General features: G+C 39.5%; 1 protein-coding gene and 1 long non-coding RNA gene across 2 annotated transcripts in view; one reads left to right on the forward strand and one right to left on the reverse strand.

The window, feature by feature from the left end:
* Positions 1-4,494, forward strand: part of mgat5b (alpha-1,6-mannosylglycoprotein 6-beta-N-acetylglucosaminyltransferase B) — a 69,563-nt gene extending 65,069 nt beyond the window's left edge. The window contains exons 17-18 of the mRNA XM_003454025.4: positions 2,146-2,417; positions 3,796-4,494. Of these exons, the coding sequence (XP_003454073.1) occupies positions 2,146-2,417; positions 3,796-3,994 (471 nt within the window). The 3' untranslated portion in view covers positions 3,995-4,494. The remainder of the gene's footprint in view (positions 1-2,145; positions 2,418-3,795) is intronic.
* Positions 4,495-6,045: 1,551 nt separating this feature from the next.
* On the reverse strand, positions 6,046-22,587 carry LOC102077033 (uncharacterized). Its single transcript, XR_001225209.2, has 5 exons — positions 22,373-22,587; positions 21,593-21,635; positions 8,841-9,011; positions 8,182-8,346; positions 6,046-6,716 (listed from the first exon to the last, which is right to left on the reverse strand). It is a non-coding gene; the product is annotated as an uncharacterized LOC102077033 (long non-coding RNA).
* Between the last annotated feature and the right edge of the window lie 947 nt (positions 22,588-23,534).

Here is a 23,534-nt window from a genome sequence, read left to right on the forward strand (position 1 = left end):
ACAGAAAAGGATCGGTGATGGAGATAAGAGGAGAACCACTCTAATGCAGTTCCAGATACACCAACCCATTTTTTCAGCCTTTCAATGAGGATGTGATGGTCAACTGTGTCGAAAACTGATGTGAGGTCCAACATGAGTAGAACAGAGCATTTTCCTGCATCATTATCCATCAAGATATCACTTGAGACCCTAAGAAGAGCTGTCTCCGTGGAGTGAAATTGACGAAAACCGGACTGAAACTTATCGTAAATGCCATGTTTATCTAGAGCTGCCATAAGCTGCTTAGCCACAACCTTTTCTAGAAGCTTGGTGATTAACGGTAATTTAGAGAGAGGTCTGTAGCTGCTCCAAAGAGAGGGGTCTAGTTGAGGGTTTTTTTTAAAAGTGGGAGAATAGCAGCGTTTTTAAAATAAACCGGAACTATACCAGATGCCAGTGAAGAGTTGATTAAAGTGAGCACACATGGGCCAATAGACTGGAAGACATTTTTGAATAATGATGCAGGTATAATGTCAAGTGAACAGGAGGATGCTTTTACTGAATTCTCTAATTTCACTAGCTCAGATAGTGAAACCGGAGAGAAAGTATCCAAGACAATGGGCCGGGATGGGGTAGAGATCGAGATAACAGGTGCTGAGTATGTAAAACTCATTCTCACGTTATGAATTTTTGCAAGCAGAAAAGAGAGAAAATTATCACAGTCCTCGTTAGAAAAAATAGGGGCCGCAGGCAGAGCAGGAGTAACAATGTCACTAATAGTGTTGAATAGCACCTTAGGATTGCCTCTGCTCTTTGTAACCAAGTGTGAGAAATGGGCAGCCCTCGCATCTCTGATCACATTATTAAAAGAAGCTAAAAGGTCCTTAAGATAGAGGAGGTGAACATTTAGATGAGTTTTCCTCCACCTGCGCTCCGCTTTACGACAATCACGTTCAAGACAACGAATACTGTCATTTAGCCAAGGAGGAGATTTAGAGGCAGAAACACTCCTCATCTTAAACGGACAGATTTCATTTAAAATAGAAAGGCAATAATTATTTTAAAAACTGGTTGAGAAATCAACACCATTTTGAGGAGATAGCTGTAAGTTAAAAGCATCCACAAATTTCTCCGCTGTGGAGGAGTTTAAGATGCGAGAGCTAACCATCCGTCTGACAGGGGATAAAGGCTCATTAAAAGACAAGTTAAAAACAATAACATAGTGATCAGAAATAAAAATGTCCTCAGAGCAAATAAAATCAATAAACAACATGAAAGGGTGGTTCCATCATGCTTTACGTCAATGGTTCAGGCTGCTGCTGGTGGAGTAAAGGTGTGGGTGATATTTTCTTAGCACACTTTGGGCCCCTTAGTACCAACTAAGCATCATTTAAATTCCACAGCATACCTGGGTATTATTGCTAACTGTCCATCCCTTTATGACCACAGTATATCCACCTTCTGATGGCTGCCTTCAGCTTGAAACCAGCTCATGGTGACGCCATATCTCAAAGCTCAAATCATCTCTAACTGGCTTCTTGAACATGGCGTCACTGATGGAATGAAGAATGTCAAAAAAGAATTACTGAAGATTTAATATAGTTTCAAGCCCTCAGTCTCCTTGTCTCGCCCCTTTCACACTTTCTTGTTTTGCTGATGAACACTGCATATGCGTGTGCGCGCGTGTGTGTATGCAATCAGGAATGTAGTCTGTTGTTAGGAGTGGAAATGCAGCAGAGATTGAGAGATTGGAAGTCTGGTTATTGCCTACGGGAACTGGGAGCCTATTTAATAAACGGGTCTGGAGGCCAGAGGGATATGTCAGAGAAATGTTATTACCTGGGTTTTATGAATAGCCCCAGCAAGGTGGGGAGGGGTCTAGTCAGCCTCTCATCAGAGCCCTAATTCTGCCTCCAAATCCTATTTACTACTGGGAGCCATGACTACATCCATATGATTTCCATATAGGATGACAAGGACTTCCCACTTTTGATAAGCAACTCTTTGTATTTAACAGCTCCTTTATTATTTTAGTAGCATTTAATGTGTTGCTAAATATAATGTACTTTACATATGTGCCTTTGTTTGATTGCATGTTTCTGGGTTTTATTATAGAGTTTAGTTTTTGTTGTATATTTTACTTTTTCCCTTTCTTTCCACCTGCAGGACTTTTGTTCCCCTGAAGCTCCGTTTCCTCCCGTAAACTCATCTCAGACTTGGTTGGGCAATGCTCCCAGTCCTTTCAACCTCCTACCCAACTCCAGAATCCTAACCTGGGCCTCCAACGCCAGCTCCTTCTCATCCTGGCCTCCTCTCACCGCACTCCGTGTTGTGGCTTCACTCGAGAGCGAGTCGTGTGTGAAGGCGTGCCAAACCGCAGGACTAATCTGCGAACCCGCCTTGTATCGTTTCATTAACATTAGGGAGACTTTCAGCGCGTAAGATGTCCTATTTTTCTGACTTTGTTGAATGATGATGATCGTTTTTGCGTGCACGTCTTGTGCGCCTGTCCTGGCTCATAAAAAAACAAATATCAGCATCTGAGTGTTTTTTAGGTTAATATGACAAGTTAATTTGCAAAAAACATTTGAGGGATCCTGCTGGCATCGCTAAAATAAAGGTTACAAGTTCCATAGTTCATGTTTAAATGTGAATGTGATGTAAATTTATTCTAAAAAGGAAACTTCAGCTGTGATGTGCACTCATCCGAAACATCTATTGCAGCTTTTTATTTTCTTTGTTTTTTTTTTGCAAACTGTAACATCTTAAAAGTCCATCTCACTGAGCTCATTCTACAAATAACTATTTGATTGCATTCCATCAAAGCAGCACCACGCCTCATTTGCACTTCTAGTTTCAGTATTATACAGTAGTTCAAAGTACTGATGAAGCAACTGGCTCACCCTTTCCTCTGTTGTTCTCCTGTGATTCTGAACAACAGCCGTAGTAAACACATTAAAGGGTTTTATTAGTGGGTTTTTATGTAGAAATTAACATGAAGAAAGAGATTCATTGCTCATAAAATGAGGTCTGATCTTCACATGCAGTTGTTTTTTAGAGGTTTCATTTTTTATTTCTTTATTGAGCGTGCTGAATAATCGTTCACAGTACATGCTGGTAAAAGTGAAACTCATGAGTCTAGTGCTATGTTGAGCCTCCTTCATCTGCAGCAGGCTTCGACAGGTGTTTCATACTGTCTGCTTTCAGAATGCACCTCAATGCTTTGGGAATTTGAACTGTGCCTCCAACAAAACTCAACATTTCTCAGGTGTAGCAATTTATTGACCTACTTGGGCACTCAAAGCACTTTCTACAATATCTGTCATTCACCTATTCATACAAACACTTTTTTCTAAGTCTAAGGGCTAACTACCTAGCATCCACAATTCGATGAACACACTGGAAGCAGCTTCGGGGTTCTGTATCTTGCCCAAGTTTACCATTATATTCAAGGATGCAGACTGGAGCAGCCAGGGATTGATCTACAATTATCAGATTTTGATTAAAGGTCAGGATTCCTATTTCAATTTCTTCATTTTTACCCACTTTCTTGTCTTCATATGACAAGAAAGTGGGTTTTGGTCGTTATGTTTCAGCACTGTGTTGGTGTTCACAACACTTCAAACACGGTACCGTGCCTTCTTTGACAAGTTTTGTCAGCTGTCCACAGAACCTGTTCCAGGATCACAAGTAGTACTCTTTCTCTGATTTTTGCAGGACACACAAACTTTTAGAAGTGTCATTAGCACAGTGGTTTACAGTCCCGTTTATATATACACTGTAAACTGTGTCGTCATCCTTTGTCTTTGTTCCCAGGCTGGACTTTCAATGTGAAGGAGTGGAGTCTGAGAAGAACCACCTCTTTCCTGCTTTCTCAGCAGAGCATGCTGAATGCAGCCTGCAGCAGGACCCCTTGCTGTTCAGCTGTGCCGGCTCCAGTGCCAAATACCAACGCCTTTGCCCCTGCAGGGACTTTCGCAACGGCCAGGTGGCATTGTGCAAGGACTGCCTATGACCAGAGGAGGACCTGGATGATGGAGGCTCTTTTGTAATCCTTGGGTAGGAAACTCACTGGGAAGAGACAGTGTGATAAAAGCAGCAAAGCATACACACTGACTGTGCTACCTTACCTCTGACCCAGAACTGGCTACCAAAGTAGGTAAGGTGTAAACGTCTCAGGGAACTGCATGATTGTACTTTGAGTCTGGAGGGTTTGAAGCTTCACTTTACAGATGTTGTGCATTCGGACAGTCTTTACAGAAATCACGATGAAATGTAAAACTTAATGGATGAGTTATATGAGTAATCAAGAAAGATTTGAATAAAAAAAATGCTTGATTTTCACAAGTGTGGTTACTTGTTGTTGTGTGAATATTTACAGTGTCATAGTGGAGTTGGATATTTGTACTAGATGCACCCAAAGCCATTTACACTATATTGAGATGTACTATTTTAAATGTCTGTGATGAAATTTGTACATAAGTGTTGTTTAATAAAATACATACGGGAAACATCGTCCTTTTTTTGTATTTAAAAAAAGTACTCTACTGGAAGTGCATCCATCCATCTATCTGTCTCTGTATCTAAACACATTTTAATACAGGTCTCTGAGGGTTTTGAGAAAGCACATCTTCCATCAGAGTCAGAGCTCCTTGTTTTAATGTCATCATCTGAAATGTTCTGGATCCGCACCAAAATTTAATGAGGTCTCTTTTCAAATGCTTCACAAATTTTCACAAATTCTGGCTAGACAGATTTCTTCAGTAAACTTGCTGACTTACAGACATGACAATGCACAAATCATGATTTAAAGTGAGGTACAACTATCCATCTTTTATTATCTTTTTATGGCAAAATATAACAATTACTTCTTTCAGCCTGATTTATACGGACATAAAGCTTTGTTGGCACAGACTCGTTGGTTATAAAGCATACTTTGGATACAAGATGACACTTCTTGGTTTGATTCCTGCACTAATATTTGAGGTTTTTTTCCCCCTGTATTATATCCTAAGCTGATTTGTTATAATAATATATTCCTCATAAGGCACATCTCTGCAATCCTTGTACTCTATCCCTTGCAAAAATTTATACTGTCTTTATAGATAAAGGCATGCCTGCTTAAGTAGCAGAACAAATGGTGAAAATAATGGAGTCGGACATCAAACTTCAATACTTGGATGATAAAAACACAGCTTCCCAACCCAAGACACATTTTACAGTATGCTTCTATATCACTCATGGAAAGGGTTTAATATTGTTACCAGGTCGTATCAGAATAGTGTTCATTTGGTAACAGTATTTATTCTCCAGCTCACACTGCCTATGAAATCACTCCTTTCCTGCTAAAGGTGCAGAAAATCTACAGTTTTCACCACAAAATTTCCTCCTTACTTTTTCAACACTATTTTATGCATAGCAGGCGCAGAAGGGTTTTTTTTTTTTTATAACGAAACGATTTAGCAAGATTATGTACCTACTTGATTTAACTGCAGCCTCATGTTACTGTGGAGACTGACCACCTCCTCTTCCATTACAACTGAATAACGAAAGCTCGTCATAGCCAGAGTGAACTGGCTGAATGATTACAGGGGCCAGACACTCTTTCAGTGTGTGTGTGTGTATATATATATATAGATATATGTAGAGTAGGCTGGCGATGACGGAAAGATGGATTTTATCCAGAACGTATGGGAAACTGCATCAGATTTTAAATATTTAAATTATGTCAGCAGTAATGGGACACATTATTCAAGAGTGATATTCATATGCAATATGATATTGTATCTTGGCAGACTGGCAAATCAGTGATTTTATCTCCTGCTAACATACATCACTCACTGTAATGCTGCTATCTACTATCATCTTTTTTACATTTGCTTCTGCTGTTAAAGAAAATATATTCATCTAGAAAAAAATATATAAAAAGAGCCTATATGTACAGACTATAAAGTATTTCAAATTTCACAGCATGGCACAGTGAAGAAGAACAGTTGTGTTTCCCACACACTTCTCTTTAAGTACTTTTTCCAGAATGAGGGAGAAAATATGCTGTATACCATGAGGCAGTATTTATTTATTTATTTATTTCAATTTTTTAAAGGGGTCTGGAAGTACAGTTTTTCAGGTTTTCTGAAAGCCGTCCAGTCCAGTCCTCGTACCTAAACATTTTCACAGGAATGGTTTTATTTTTTTTGTTCTGCTTTTTTCAGCCAATTAATACTGACCTATGAATTATTCAAGCAAAAAATAAGTAACTAAAATACTGTTGCAAAAACAGAGAATTGTTCCCGTTTCTATAAAAAAGTTTGGTGCAAACAGTTTGACAGGCTTAAAAATTGTATTCTTGCACCAACAAGGTGATTTCTAAAACAATATTAGTTGAAAACTTGGCATATTTCAACATGATGTGCAGCGTGTTGAGCGAAAATTGACAAGCGCAGGACAAAAGATGTTTCGAGCCTAAATCAAAGTATGAACAGTATGCGAAGTTATGTCATTAAGAAAGGACATGAAACTCCAGCAGGGACCTGACACAGAAAATGCTGATGTATGCCGAATTACACAAGGACTGGACTGGAAATCTGTTGCCAATATATACAGAGTAGGTCAAGAGGTAAGTACAACAGTGCATGTCTGTAGCCATCTGTAAAACACAGCGGAGGCTGTGTCATGGATTGTGGATCCATTTCAGTCAGTGGTGTTGGGGATCTTCTCAGAACTGACTCATTGTCATTCTGAAAAATGAAACAAACACAATGCCAGTGCAGTATAAGCATACTGGGATAGAAAAACACCAAATGAAACGCTAACAGTTATTAACTGATCATCCCCGAGGCTGGACGTTTTTTGTATTTGTCTTTTCCCCTGTCCTGTCTAAAATACTTCAGTGTGGTTTATGGTGGCTGTAGTTTATAGAATGCCTTCAACAATGAATCTCCATGTTAGCACACATAGGTGATCACTCAATTTTGGGCCAGTGTTCATTATAGTGCACATTAATGATTTTGTTTTACAGTCATTATTATACTACTGACAGTAATGTTAGCATTTTTCCTTTATTTCTTTATCAACGTTAGCACACTTTCATAGGGCGCTAGCACCAATAAGTGCTGTGTGAGTCTGCAGTTCTTTGTGTTGATCTCATACCAAGTAAATTCAGGGTCAGTACTGCTCATAGTGCATGTTTTGAGGTATTTTTTTCCATTTACAATCAAATTGTTTAAGACAATTCAGTGGACTACACACTGAACTTAGAGGACAGACGGAAAGTATTGATTCTATTAACCTCCTATACCGATACCTGTGTTGGTATGTTGGTTGATACTATGGATATTTGGATCGGTTCTCCCACCTAAGCAGCTCTCTGTAACTTCAGCTTTAAAGACTCTTCAACACTTTAGTCGATCTTGTTAACATTTAAAAATGATCTATTCTAACCTCATGTAGACTGCTCTCCTGGGCACTGACACTTCACAGGAAAATTTGTAGCAATATTTTATGATCAATGCTAAAACTTTCCAAGTGTTTTTCTTTTCTTTTTGTTTGTGTGAGATTTATGAAACCACTAAGTGAAGCTGAATATTCAGAGCTATTTAAAATCACCTTTACAGATGGACATTTTAATATGCACAGAATGGCTGCAATGTCACTGAAGTCATTATCATGTGAGCCGCTGCTCCACTGAAGCTGAAACCCTTCACTATGATAAGAGGATTTTAATGAGAATCCTCTGAAGACAGAGCTAGAATTTGCCAGTTTTCATTTAATGACGGCACTAGTGTTTCTTTGACTGATAGTAAGGACCATTTCACAATGTGCCCATTTCTCCTCTCCAATTTATAATCTCTAAACTAATATTGAAATTTCTCTTGATCCTCCGAAACCACAGGATGGAAATTATATGTGTGTGGCAAGAGCAGTCAGGAAGGCTTTGAATCTTTTAGGACTTTTATGGCGAGAAATGGAGTGTTGAACAAAAACCTCTTAGACTTAAACTCGCGTATAAAGAATATAAATGTAACACTTCAGAGGCTTTTTTTTAAGATGGTATTTTTTTTCTGAGGTAACCCTACAAAGCTGCACCCACCTTTAAGTGCTGTTCTATTCAGCTCTCTTTTTCTCCTTTTCACCACTTAAAAAATATCCCTAATTTTCCAGGAAGAAAGAACTGCCACAGCAAGAAACGGATTTTGCACAAACCACGCAATGACGGGTTGACATCTTGCAGATAAAATGTGCTTCTTTCACACGTGTTTTGTCTTGAAGACCCGTTGACGTCAGGCCTCAGGCAAAATAGCCTGTGTGCTGCTGCCGTGTTCCAGAAAGAAGGCCTGCAAGCTCCAAGCTCAGCTGTGCGAAGCCCCTCTGTAGCCAAAGAAGGAAAGAAAATCTATTTCAAGGCTGCGTTTTACAACTTTACCGAGATTTAAATTGTGCACTTCAGACAGCTTGCAAGTTTTGATAAATATATGCACACAGTTTGGTTAAGATAGAATGCCAGCTCAAAAAGCCAGCCTTTTTAAGCTCCTGCTGCCTATAGCTAAATAATCTTGAAACATAATTTCTTTATCCAGCTGTAGCCAGCAAGCTATAATTGTTATGTTAAGTGATTTTGGTAAGACTGTTTAAGTTATTGAGAGAGCAAACTTATTAGTTAAATGTGCTGGCTGCAGTTCATCCTGGAAGTTAAAAGCTGATGAGAACAGCCTTAGCCTCGTATCCAAACATTGGATACGAGGCTAAGTATGATACCCTGATTTCCATTGGCAGTATCCCCAGCTGCCAAACGGCACAGAGATGCTTCAGCTAAGACAGTCCAACATTGTCCAAACTGTTTTGCTTCCAAGTGTAAATCTCACCCAAATCTGGAACAACAGTCTTCTAAAAATGTTTTGAAGATAAATATTCCAGATTTAGGATGCCGCGGTTGGGAAATTCTCAAGGTTGTGATTTAAAAAACAGGTCAGTGCAGCATTTCCCGTGATTTCTGAGTATTTCACTCCCAGCTCCACTCCTCCAAGACGGTGACACTGTGGGCAAAGTGAACACGTTAGTCCAGATCTCTCATCATTAAGAATCGCATAAAATCTCCTACATATGTTCAGTATGTGTTAGCTCTTTAAGCAACAGTTTTAGCAACGGACCAACTTTTACACGTCACTATATGATTCATGGTGTGGCAGGCCACCTTTTTCAAAGAGAGAGATCACACAGACTAGGATTAATAAGTTTTCTCAACACACCGCAGGCATCTTCATTCGTCCCGCTTCACGCTCAGCTCCTCACCAGTGCCCCTCGCTGCTCCCTTATTCTCTTCAACTCCTCTTCGTTTCATCTTTTTCTAGTGCTTCTCAATTTACACAGGTTTCTCTTTCTCCTCTGCCTCTTTTGAAACCACCATCATCCCTTCCTCAAAATTGAAATGGTTCCTTTTTTCTTATTTCCTCACCCTATTTTTTTTAAAGAAAATTTCTCCATGACCAATTCCCATCCTTAACATTGCTGTAGTTTTGATACTGTTTTTCAAACTGCTCTCTTCCCCTCTCTGTCTCTCTCTCTCTTCAGCCGGTATCTTTTTAGTATGGGTGATGGAGTGGAGGCTATGCTGCCTTCTGTTCATGCTGCTTCACCGCTGCCTCCCACAAAGATAAATGTATCACACATAATGGTTCTGCCCCCCCGTGTGTGCACGCTATATGTGGATATCTTTCTCTATAACAATAGGTGTGAAAAACTGACACTCTCATAGAGAGTGTACTTAATAGAACGTAACAGACTGAAAGAAATATTAGTCAGATTGCGATCTAAACTAGAACAGCACTCAAAGTACTCGTCCTCCTTCAAAGCTAGCGTCCAGTCACATAACTTTAAAGACGGTGAACCACATCAAAGTTTTATCGGTTCACCGGTTTGCCAGACCCCACGTCTCCAACAAGTTCTAAAAATTTTGATCTGATAGTTTTTGTGTATTCTTGCTGAGAGACAAACAGATCACTTGGCAGATGAACTGTACTGTTTCTGGTCACCAATATGTATGAAAAAATGATTTTCAGATGTAGTTTTGTTAGAGGATACCTCTCCAGCAGTCACTGCAGACAGTATCTCTGCCACAGTGAGAACCGAGCCAGTGGTATCTGGTCACTGCCTTCTTTGTCTTTGAGCATGATTACACAAAATCTACCTCAGAAGTGACACATTCAGTTTGGTGCAGATGCAGATAACTTCGGAAACAGTGAACTGCCTTTGGTGGAGAATGTCCTCTGTGGGTTTATAAATTTACATACTTTTTCAGTCTATTTGCTTTCCTTCATTTCAACCTTTTGTTTTCAACTTGTTCATCACAACTGAATAACAACTAAGTGGTCTATCAGCTATTAAAAATAACTGATTACAGTATTGTTTGATTTGTGGATTTAGTCCATTGTTACAGGGTTGCTATGCAACATGATAATGCCATATCAAGCCAAATTAAGGTGTTATAGATGCACGATGAACACTTTGTGGATTATGTGCGCTATGTTAGCTAATTTTTAGGGTATGTGGTTGCAAATATATATGAACCTTCAGGGAGCAAAGGTGCACCTTTGTGCCAGTTTTGGTTGCTTAACTCCTGATCATCTACTCGGAGCTAGCAAAAAAACAAAGCTTTTGTTTATTATGGTGTTTACATACAGTCACAAATCAACTTGGCTTTTAAACATGGCATCCAAATTTTCAATAAGATTGAGGTCAGGGTTTTGGGAAGGTCAGTCCAGAAGCTCTATGGGCCATTCCTAAGCAACTGCAGACTCTAACATCATCAATACAAACTACTGTTCGAAGTTACAAGTTATTCAGATGTGTCAATACTTTGCCATGTCCTGGAAGAAGACCCAAACTGTCACCCTCAGATGAGAGGAAATTAGTTAAAAATTCACCAAGGCTCAAGCCTGCCATGAACTGGAAAATGCTGATACACCAGTGTCTCTTCACAGCTGTGAAGTTTTAAATCTCCATGAAACGAGAGGGTTCCAACCAAGAAAGAAGCCCCTGTTCCAAAATTCACACATTCAAGCTTGACTGAGATTTGCAGCCGTCCACATGGACAACCTAATGCCTCCTGGAGAAAAGTGTTATGATCAAACAAAACAAAGATTGAGCTTTTTGGACACAAAGATAAGACGTATGCTTGGAGGAGTAAAGCTGACGCTTTAAAACCTAAGAACATTGTACCAACATTGTGGCGGGGTTGTTGTACAGGTAGTGGTAAATTACACAAAGTAGACTGAATAATGAAGAAGGTGGACTACCACCAAAGTCTTCTACCACCAAACTTCATCTCAAATCAACAACTAGATGGATGAAACTTGGGCACCACTAGGTGTTTCAACAGGACAATGATCCCAACACATTATTTTGAAATACTTTCGAAACAGACAAAACAGGCTAACATTAAGCTGCTGCAAAGGCCTTCCCAGAGCCCTGACCTCAACCATACTAAAAATGTGTGGTCTATGCTTAAAAGCTAGGTTTGTGCCAATGTAATATAAATCAGTGTAAATTAAATCTGCCAGTTATGTCAAGAAGACTGGTCAAATATACAGCCAGAATTATTCTAGTGGTTGGCTGATGAATGCCAAAAGCAACTTGCTAACTTGCTTTTAACTTAATGTAACATATGTAACATTTTGACCCTGTATGTATATTTTTGGAGGTAAACTAAAATAAATTCAAACTTGTGCATCCAATTGTTGAATTTCAAAGTTGTTAAAGATTCATGCTGTAGAATAATTCCACTCTGGAAAAAGAGAAGTTTAAAGAAATCATTAAGAGCCCAAAATTGCCATGACATTCATGTCCACGATGAGTTTATGTAAACCTTTGACCACAACTGTATTTTGTCTTTTATTAGCACATTGCTTACTATTTTAAAATTGGTCTGCTGCTATATAGCGAAGTTCATTGTCTACCACAATAAAGCAGACCTCATTTTAACTGGGGCCTTAGAGATATGAGAACTAGAAAGTGCAAAGAGAGAAAGTATTGAAGCAAACAGACTCATGTTGATTTTTCAGCTTCACACCCTCCAGTACAGCCAAACCAGAACACACACTATAATTAAAACAGGATACGCTTCAAATTTGATCTGCAGTGTTGCCCACAGATGGTGTTAAAACTCTTTCATGGTTCGCTAGAAAGTTCACCAAAGGTTACACACTGTTGAGGCAGTTTGAGTCAGAAGTGGCATAATTATTATTGATTGTTTAGCACTAGAAATCGATCTGCCTGAACATTTGTAAAGATTTTTATATGTATTTTTCTAAAACCATACATCTGCAAACATAAGGTACTTTTAAAGGGTGGATGTATGCTCAAAATAATGGACGACACAACAGTCATTGGTTTGATTAACCAACTATAATGAGACTGCATACAGTGAGGAGGTGCTAAACCTGGCAGCATGGTGTCCTACCAGCAATCTCATCCTAAACATAAGACAAAGGAGATTGTGGTAGATTTCATGAAGAAAAGAGGTGCACAGAGAGTCCCCAGCTTCTGATATCTGGGGTTGAACATCACTGAGGCCATCTCCTGGTCTGCACACACCTCCACTGCCATCTATGTTTAAAAAGGCTGGGCAGACTTTCACAAGATCTCCCTTTTCCTGAAACTGCTCATCACTGTATGGTACTGCTGTACTGCGCCAACTCTTCCTAGAGTTGGCTGCCTGGCCGATCTGAGAGATTGTGGTAGAAGAGCCTTATTCAAGAAGGTGACCAAGAACTTGATCGTCACTCCTGACAGAGCCCCAGTGTTGATCTCCAGAGAGAGGAGAACCTTCCAGAAGGAAAACCATTTCTGTAGGACTCCATCAATCAGGCCTGTATAGTAGAGTAATCAGATGGAAGCCACTCCTCAGTAAAAAGCAAACGACAACCCACATGGAGTTTGCCCATGTGGGCTGAAGGACTCTCAGACCGTGAGAGTTCCCTGGTTTGATGAAACAAAGATAAAACTCTTTGGCCTGAATCATGTCTGGAGGAAATCAAGTACCACTCATCACCAGGGCAGTACCATCCCTACAGTGAAGCACGGTGGTGGCAGCATCATGCTATGTGGATGTTTTTCAGGGGCAAAAACTGATAAATTAGTTAGGTCCAAGGAAAAGATGAAAGCAGGAATGTAAAGAGACATCCTTGATGATAACCTGCTCCAGAGTGCTCTGGACCTTGAACTGGGACAAAGGTTCATCTTTCCACAGGACAACAACCCTAAGCATACAGCCAAGATAACAAACAAGGGGCTTTGGGAACAGTCTGTGAATGTCCTTGACCGGTCCTGTCAGAGTCCAAACTTGAACCTCACTGAACGTCTCTGGAGAGATCTGAAAATCGCTGTGCACATCCAACTCGATGGAGCTGTAGAGGTTCTGCAAAGATAAGAACAGGCCAGAAATAGTTGTGCTTAGCTTGTAACATATTCTCAAAAAGACTTGAGGCTGCAATTGCTGCCAAAAGTGCATCAGCAAGGTCTGTGAATATTTATGTATATGTTATATTTTGTTTATTGTTTGTAATAAATTTGCAACAATTTCAATCTAATGTTTTTTATTTTGTCATTATGGGTTTGTGCATGTAGAATTTTGAGGTGAAAAATTCATTTAATCCTTTTTGAAATAAGGCTTTATGGATGCACCTTATACCTGTTTTTATTTTTTGTCCATAGAATCAAGGGATGCCTAGCCAGTATAATTGTATTTGCACTCCAATACAACAACAATATAGTCTTCTTTAGTCTTGAATGGGAGAAATTAGATATGACATATTATTTTGAGGGCTTGTAGGTGTTAGATACTTTTGTTACAGCCAAGTTTGCCAAGCTTTTTTCCCCCTAAATGTTTGACTTTCCCATCGTACGTATTAAGCTGTGCCATCATTTGTTTTAAAGTCAGTTTGTCGACTTTACAGAAATTTAAAGTCAAGCTGAAAATTCAGATGTGTCTTTTTTTCTCCTAGATGAGGGGAGGCGTGTGTCGCAAATCCTTTTTCACATTTGCGTGTTGATATTTTCTACATTTCCAACCTCCTGCTGACAGAGTTATGGCCTGCAGGCTGTGCCTCGTTCTGCAGGAAATTCCACCCTCTTAGAGTAAATCACATTTCACATTTGACATATCTCTATGTATTTTTTCAGTAATGCATGTCCTGAGTAGCAGCGTAGTGCACAATGACAAGTCGAGAGGATACTCCACAGTCATTCTCAGTTACTGAGTCATCCTGGCTTGAACTGGCAGCTGGCAATTGCAGGCACAGACTTCCAGGCCGCAGCCTCCGTACAATACCGAAAGCCACTCTGTCGCTGGATTTATAGATCTGCATCTAAAGCTAACTAGAGATAAAGGAACCAATTCTTCATAGATCCTCAGCAAGGGTGTGGAAAAGTGGCAACTTTTGACTGAAGAGCAGAGCTGGCTGTCTGTGGAACATCTTTTTGCTTGATTTGAGAGCCTCTGTGACTGCATACATTCAGTCCTGACAAAAAAAGGTAGGTGGAAAGAGCAAAGGGAGGCAATGAGAGAGAAAGATCCTCATTCCTTATAGACAGCAAATCCGCCCTCATGACCCTGCTGTCTGATTGGACTGTCAAGCTGTAATAGAAGTGATTGAGAAGGTGTGAGAGGAATTAGGCATAGGGGGGAAAAAGTGGAAAAAGACTGACCACCCTGCAGAGAAAATGAATCAAATGGAAAGAAGATATAGACGAGAAGACAGATGATTGAAAAGTAGGCTGCAGGATTAAAAACCAGGGTGGCAATAGATAAGAGAAATGACAGAAGGGGAAAAAAGGCAATGCGAATATATTCAAGTTTTTATTGGTGCTTCTGTGGACAACTTCGAAGTACTCTACAAAGACCATACAGAGATACACAGGAAAAGGCGAGAGCTCTCAAACGGGAAATCATCGAAAAACATGTTTTCTTGGATCAGTGTTGGCAGGACCTTGATGTAAAAGTTTTCAGGAGGATCAAAGGTGTCTCGCAGTTTTACAGCCGGCACGCTGCGTGTCCTCATGAATTATTAAATAAACTTCGGATTGATGCGGGAGGTGAGAGGGCTGGGGAAGAGATGAAGATAGAGAGCGTCGCAGCAATCAGCAGCAGAAATAGTTAAAGTGCCATGCCGGTGTTTAAACGTTGTTTGTCCCTGAAGCAGGAAAATTAAGTTAGCAGTCAATGAATACTTGCACTTAAACAGGTCATACTGGCCAAAAATGCCCAAGTGCACAAAAAGAGAAATTCAAAGAAATAAGCTGGGTCTGATTCTATCTTAGCTGGTGAACATGTTAGAACAGAAGAATGAGCTATGATATATAATCTCAGCTCACCTCCACAATTGCCCAAACCAGCCTAAGCATTCATTTTCATCATCTCATTTCTCACTCATGACCTGATCTTTGCCATCTTTCAAACTTCACGCCTAGCATTCATCAGTCACTGGTACAACCCACTTTGATCGTGAGTGCACTGAATGAGTGAAACTGCACATTCTGTCAATGTAAAGAAGCTTAACTGCACATTTAATCCCTGGGATATCTTAATATAAGATAAAAAAAAAAAACTGCGATTAAACAAGCACATCTCCCTTTTCTACATGACAAATGTGTAAAATTGCAGGAAAAACCTCTGGTAGCTCACTGTCCACACGGTCCTGTATTTATAAAACATAACGTTTTTGTTAATTAACCACTTTGGTGTTGTATGACCGGCTGTGAAGGAGGACTTTATCAGAAGCAAAAGCTGTAAAACTTATAAAAAAATAGAGTTAAAAGCCAAAAAATGTATGCCGTCCTTCATATTTTCCAAAGCCGTCCAGCAGGCCTGATTGGAGTCCTCGCCAGGACGATTTTGGCCCCCAGGCTTTATGTTTGACACCACTAATCTAGAATGTGCATGATTCTGGGCTACGACTTCTGCAGTTTTAAGCTACTGAAGAAGAATTATGACTTTTATGTTCAGTGACACACTGAAAAAGCCAGTGACTCCAACAGTACTTTTTCATTTTTGGTACACTACTAAACTTTACTACTTCTGACCACAGTGACACCCATAACACATTATTATATATATAATATATAAATGTCACCCAGTCAGTTACAATTTATTAGTAATCGGGGGGAAAACACTCTCTCCTTAGAGATCCACATAAACATTAAGCATGAAGAGAACCCTCATAGGTCTTTGTACCAAGTCACGGATGTCAGGCTGTGATTGGACAATCGCTGTGCTCAAACAAAGTTTATTAAAAAGGTTGTAAATAGCAGTTTTAAGTCTAAATAACAGTACAAATCATTTAGTTTGCTTTCTACAGCAGATTTTCCTGCACAGTGTTTCTGTGAGCCTTCCACGAGCCCTGTCATGGATGATGTCTGTAAGCGGCAAGTGGCGTTGCGCCAACATGCACATCCTGTGTGGTAAATCATTAAGATGTTTACTCATGATTAAAGACGTTCTTTCTGCCTGAAAAGCTTCAGATGTGTACCACGGTACACTAAGAGCAGGCGTAAGATGGTGTTTGATAAATGATTCAACGCTCGGCTAATCAATTCCCACAAGATCCTGGTTGCTGCTTTGGATTAATCCATGACTCAGTTATGGGTTATATCACAGAAAGTGCTGCGTTTGTTTGTGCAGGTCCTCGTGGGACACGAGCTGACCTCTGTGTGTGATCTGTTTTTCTGATCTTTACAAATGAGATGAAAGCAGCAAGAGTGAATCCCATGAAACGTCTCTGGGTCTTCTTTCGCAGAATCTTTGGACAGACGCTTCATTTTCTGTCACTACCAATTATTTTTTAAGAGAGAAACTAAGAAAACCATGATTATAATAAAATATTGGTACTATAGAAAGATGATTATTCAATTGATTTAAGCTACATAAAAGTAATTTCACAGCATGACAGAGTAAAAGTAAATCACTGTTTTCTGAGTTGCAAAACCTTTACATGTAGAAACTTTATAATTACTGATTTTCTTCTTCTTTTATCGCTAAAACTAAGTAGAACCAAAAAGAGGAAGGGAGTGTGTATGAGTGTGTTTCTTTGTGTGATATCAAGCTTGCTACCAAGTCTTGATGCATGGATCAGACCGGCATGAACAGATATTCAGTCTGGAACATAACTGTCACGCTACCTGCTACAATGTCTTACTTTGATTGGCCTTAATTGATCTAATTTAAGTTGTTAGAGCTTTCTGAATTGATGCAGCCGTTATAGCCACTTTGAGAAATTACTAAGTACATGTCACAACGATCATGTGACACCAAGTTAATTCTGGCAACACAGAATGGTCTCATAGCAGTAATTAATTTAAAAAAAGAGGCTTAATAAAGCTGAGACAATCAGAACACATGACTGAATATTGCCTCCTACACGCTCTGCTCTATAGAAGAACAAATGTTGACACAGGTTACATTATGTGCTTTAAGCAATATTGAGCATGGGAACATCTTTATGAAAGTGAGTTTAATGAGCTGCAATGCAAGGAATCACATGCAAAACAGGGAAGCATCATCATCATAGTTGAAGCATGCACACTTCAAATATAGTAAAACAGAGAGGAATCGCTGCCAGCACCAGAGATGTTGACAAAAATATTTTCAAAAGCTCCTAAAAATGCACTCTGTGGCTGCGTGGACTCGCATTTGAGCGTATTATGCCACAACGCCGATACTTTAATAATTTCCGAAATCCCACAAACACCAAACAGCAACTGTCCCTCGTATGCGTGTCTCAGCCATGACTTGACCTTTCCCAAGTGGGCCTTTTTCACAGCAGACACTCTGACTTGTCACAGTGGGAAAAGCCTGGGGGCGTTAGTAATGACTACAATCTACTTAAAGGAGGGCCTGCTTTTGTGAAACATCAATACACCTGTGCTTTCCCTGGAGCCACGAGTCAAAATGTCTGCTGTGAAAAATCACCTTCCAGCTGCCTGCCTGTGCTTAAAACATGCTTCTGCCCCATGCGAACGCAAGATTAAAAAACATCACAGCAGGAAGTTAATTTAAACCAGTTCAGTCCCAGTCGATTTTCAAATGAACAAACTCAGATTTTAAGCTTTGCAGATGCTTAATCTACAGTCTGTTTCTCTTTAGAGTTTGACAAGCAGCTATTTAAAGTATTAGTTTGGCATTTGGGAACTGTACTTGTTATTTATTGATTTTAATGTGTGGTGATTTGTTATCTTTGGACAGAGGCAGACTAGCTGTTCCCTTTCCTGCTTTTAGTCATTACTGTTAACCGTCTGCTAGCCATGGCTTCAATTATCAATTTAAAAAACAAGAGAAAAAATCCCCAACAATCTGTAGTTTTTATCTCTGCCTTTAATTGTGCCTTATAACAGCATAAGGGATATAATATTTTCCATGAGCTAGTCACTACACAAACACCTCATGAAGGTAAGATCGCAAGATGGTATTTCCTGACTTAATGGGTGAAAAATGTCCGATAAACTATTGACATTCCAGAACTGGAATGAAGTAAGAAGAGCAAACACGGCTAATCTGAGATGGTGATCATAGCTCCTTTAAACCTCCTGAATGGGTTCACATTCCCGCAGCTGCCCAGATACTGTACGCTCCAGCGTCCTCCTCATTTGAATATGAAAGGGCAGTGGGAGCTTACATCAAGATGACTGATTCTGAGACGAATGTCTGGAGACTCGTTTGTCATTTTGTGTCTCAAAGTTCAGAGCCCTGAATCTGTCTTTATATCAGAAGCCCAGCACATTAAAGATTTACTAATTAGACCTTTGTATATTATCATAAGACCTGAGTCAGAACTGGCTGCCAAGTGTGTAGAAAATGCATGATTTCTGGCAATTGCAGCTCTGTAGATACTTCCATGTGCACCTATACTAGCATGTGGCAAACAGGCTGTTGAAAAACAGTTGCATACTTTAAAGTTGCTCACTGTTTGTGCACCAAATACCCCACTAATTGTAGTCATGTATTATTTCCAGGGCTAATATACCTGTTTTTCCCTCAAAGAATATGAGATCTGATGTATTTTTCAGGATAGTTTTGCATGTGTGGGCTCGCTGATTGGTCTCTCATCTTGTTTCACTGTCTGCTGGGTCTGTTTCCTATTCTCCGCAGCCTCTTTAATCTGATGTTGAAATGTATTCCTCTCACATGAAATTATTTTTGCCTGCTGCCAAGACATAGTAACATGATTTTCTTTCTTAGAGGCATTTTAGTCCGCAAATTTTAAGTTCCCCTACTCTGCTTGATGTTTCTCTGAACGAGTATGGACTACAAGAATCTTTCTTCTTAGATGAGAGGCATGGGATTTAATAAATCATACCTCATTTCTTTTCTGTTTCATTTTTTTTTCACCTTAGGGGGTGTAATAGAAGCTGCCACATTCTGATGTAGAGTTTTTACTGGGGATGGATGGCATGTATTTCATTACTGTGTGATTGTATAGAGCTTTGGCTCTATACAAAGTGTGACCACACTGATCTGTGATAGACTGGACATCTGACACTGTGCTAAAAAAAGCTTGCAGGTGACGGCTGGAGGTGGCAAATATACAGGCTGTGAATGAAAACCTCACTACAGTACTTGTTATGTATTTATATACATATCAAGTACTGTAGTGAACATGTGTATGTAATGCTTTACATGTATGAGGAATGTCAAGGTAAAAATAAATACATAACCCCTATTCTGCACACAGATGTGACAGTTGCACCACCACTCCTTATTAGGTGCACCTTGCTAGTACTGCTAGCACCATTTTCCTTAATAACTGCTTTAAGTCTTTGTCGCATTGATTCAACAGGGTGCTTGAAATATTCTAGTCCACAGCGACATTACAGCATTACACGGTTGCTGCAAATCTGTTGGCTGCATATCCAAAATGTGAATCTCTCATCTGACCATATACCACAGGTGCTCTATTTGACTGAGATCTGGTGACGGTTGAGGCCATTTGAGTACAGTTGTTATATTGAAGAAACTAGTTGTAGATGATATGATCTTTGTGACATAGTGTGTTATCCTGCCAGAAGTGGCAATCAGAAATATGGTCATAAAGGGATGGACGTGATCAGCAACATTTATCAAGTAGGTGGTGTTTAAATGATGCTCAGTTGGAACTAAAGGGGCTAAAGTGTACCAGGAAAATATCCCCCACACTATTACACCTCCACTGGCTTGAACTGCTGACACAAGGCAGGACGGATCCATGTTTAATGTTGTTTACACCAAATTCTGACCCGAAACACAAGACTCAACAGATCAAGCAGCATTTTTCCAATCTTCAGTTGTCCAATTTTGGTGAACCCATATGAATTGTCCCCTCAGTTTGCTGTTTTTAACTGGCAGAAGTGGTACCCGGTCTTCTGCTGCTGTAACGAGATGCTCTTCTGCATGACTTGGCTTTAAGGAGGGGTTATTTCAATTAGTGTTCCCTTTCTGTCAGCTCAAAGCAGCTCTTCTGAACTCTGGCATAAAAAAGACATTTTCTTTCAGAAAACTGCTGCTCACTGGATAATTTCTCTCTTTTTCTGGCCATTCTCTTGTTTTGTGGAAAAATGCCAGCAGATCAGCCGTTTCAGCCCATCTGGCACTAACAGCCATGCTACATTCAAAGACGCTTAAATCATCTTTCTTCTGTATTCTGATGCTCAGTTTGAATTTCAGCAGGTCATGTTGACCATGTCTCAATGCCTAAATGCATTGAGTAGCTGCCATGTAATTGGCTGCCTAGACATATGTATTAACAAGTGGTCGAACAGATGCACCTAATAAAGTGGCCATTCAGTAAACATATGAATATCTCTCATACTGTTTATATCTCTGAATCACTTTCTGAATACATCTTTAAAACTTGGACATTTATTTGGACAAAAATGAATCAAAATAATTCTGATCTGTTTTCCTCGAGAAAGTCAAAAAATGCCTCATGCTTGTTGTTCTTTTTTTCCTCGCTAGCCTGGTTTAAGACTAGATTCATGAATGTCTTCGACAAAAAAGCATGGTGCTAATACACAGGCTAGTGTGTGTGGGTGGAGGAGGCCAGTGGAGGAAATTGTTGTGCTGTTAAAAAAAAAAAAAAAAGAAAGAGGAAAAAACATGCAGAATATCTCAGACATTGCATTTGTATTACACCAGTTGAATTAAATAGTTACACATTTTCCTCCCACTTCAATAAAATGCCCAATAATAAAAAAAAATCCCTCAGGCACAGGGCGCATGTAAAAATGTGGTTCTTCTGAAACTAACAGAGCAGATTGTGAACATTTGTACTGTGCAGGTCAATGAGTTTTCTTTCATTGTTACGTTCACACTTTACAATGTGCTATTGCTACACTGAAGCACCACTACCTAAAGTGGTAGGAATATTAAAATAAAATCCTGTTACACTTTTTCTGTCTTCTTGCAAATCATAAAATTTACTTAATCTTAATCTCACAGCTAATAGGACCAGAGTTGGAAACACAGGCGCCCTGCACTTCAGATATGTTATGGAGAAGCTTCAAAAACTGATATTAGTCTAAAATTGGACATTGTGGTGAAGCATCGTGCTTAAACATTTTAACCTTGGGTTACAGCTTATACAGAACTTACCTCCACCTGTTAGGAGAGAGGTTACATCTGTGTTCCAGGAGCACTGGAATGAATATGACAGGAAACAATTAACCTCACATAAAATGTCCCTTTGTTTTGTTATTTTTTCTAGTTTTTGCCAATGGACTGAGGACCTCAAGTGGATGGCAAATGAACAACAACCATCTATGTGAGTGCCACATGCCAGGAATGAAAAGGTCATAACACACTGTGCTAATGGGGTTTATCAAGCCTGACATAATTGGCCTTGCGTTCCATCTAACGCACAATTTTCCCATTCAAAGAAAAGCAGCTCTCGGGAGCTGCCATAGATTGAATGGCTAATAAATGCAGTCCTTTTATTTTAACCTTTATGTTGTCTGACTAAGTGTGTGAGGTCGCATCTGACTAGCTGCCAAATCCTCAGGCCAGCATTCATTTGGGGATGCATGTTGTTGAAGACTGCGTTTCTGTAAAGCTTTTTATGATAATGATAGCAAAACGCTCCTTAATTGGATCTCACTGAAAGCTAACACGGCACAGTGAACTGAGCTGAAATGCATCGCAGCCACTACAAACAAACAGAATCTGTGTGGTTCCCAGTGTGGTTACTCAAAGACTGTTTTAACACTCCATGTGGAATCCCTTCACTGTAAATAGAAACACCAAAACAGTGCTAACCTTTCACCTTTTTAATGAAAGCTTAAAAAACTGCAGTAGTTTGTTCATATTTTGTAATAAGCGGACACACATTTTAACCAAGTAATTTTGTAAGTTAAGTAAGTTTTTTTAATTGCTTACCCAGTTACAGTTGAGTTAAAACAGAGGCTGGAACAACCATTTACACCCACATCCACACCTTCTTCCACAGCTACAGCCTGCTTGGAATCCTCAGTTAACCTTCCATGGGTGCGCTGGACTGTGAGAAATAACCGACCCACCTGTTGAAAACAAATAATGACTCATGGAGAACATGCACATGAAGGCTCCAGCTAGGCAGCAACCCTCCTGCTGTGAGGCAACATTGCTAACAAGTGTACCTCCACCCTCCCAGTTCCTTCTGTTAATAAATAATAATAATATATTGCCAAAGTTCATCTATTATTTCTACTTTCAACCATGTAATCATTGCTCATTTTGTCTGACTTTTCCATCACTGTGTTTGGTTAAATACTCCAGTTACTTATTAACTGCCTAGCTAATTTATCACTCTTTCTTGTCCATTTATAGTTAACAAGTGGGTTACAGCTGTGAGCTGATGTGCAACTTGCTCATTTTTTTTAAATGTTTTGTGATCAGTGTCGGTGTTTAAAAGAATTTAGGAAAATGGGAAATGGATGCAGCGGTTTATGGAAATGTATACAAACATACATGGAAATACAGGCAACGAGGCAAAAACAGAGTTTGTACAATTCTGACAAGCTTGAAAGTCAATATTTGGTATGATCACCTGTATTGTTTAACACAGCTTGAAGTCTCTAAGGCAGCTTTCTTGTAATTTCTTGAAGGAGTCTTCAGGAATAGTTCTTAAAGGACATTCAAAGCGCTTCTTTGGATGTTTCTGCCCTTTGTTCTGTTCTCTGTCAAGATCATCACACGCTGCTTTTGCTAATCAGACATTTTCTAAATAGTATTTTTCAGTGTTTATAATTTCATCAGTTTTGACAAGATCCCCAACACCACTGACTGAAATGCAGCACCATCCCATGATACAGCCTCCACCGTGTTTTACAGATGGCTACTGACACTGTTGCACCTCTCCCCTGACCTGACCTGATGACATTTTGAAGCAGAAAGATCAGATTTGGATTCATCAATACATAAGATCTGTTGCTGCTATTTTTCAGTTCAGCTGTTGTGGAATTTTTCATATTTCAACCTTTTCTCCCCGTTTTCCTTCCTTAAAAATGGCTACTGTTCATCTGGATAGTTTTTTTGGTTTGCCATTTCTCCATTTGTCCTC

Source organism: Oreochromis niloticus, linkage group LG4 (assembly GCF_001858045.2).
Source record: "Oreochromis niloticus isolate F11D_XX linkage group LG4, O_niloticus_UMD_NMBU, whole genome shotgun sequence".
Taxonomy (NCBI): Eukaryota; Metazoa; Chordata; class Actinopteri; order Cichliformes; family Cichlidae; genus Oreochromis; species Oreochromis niloticus.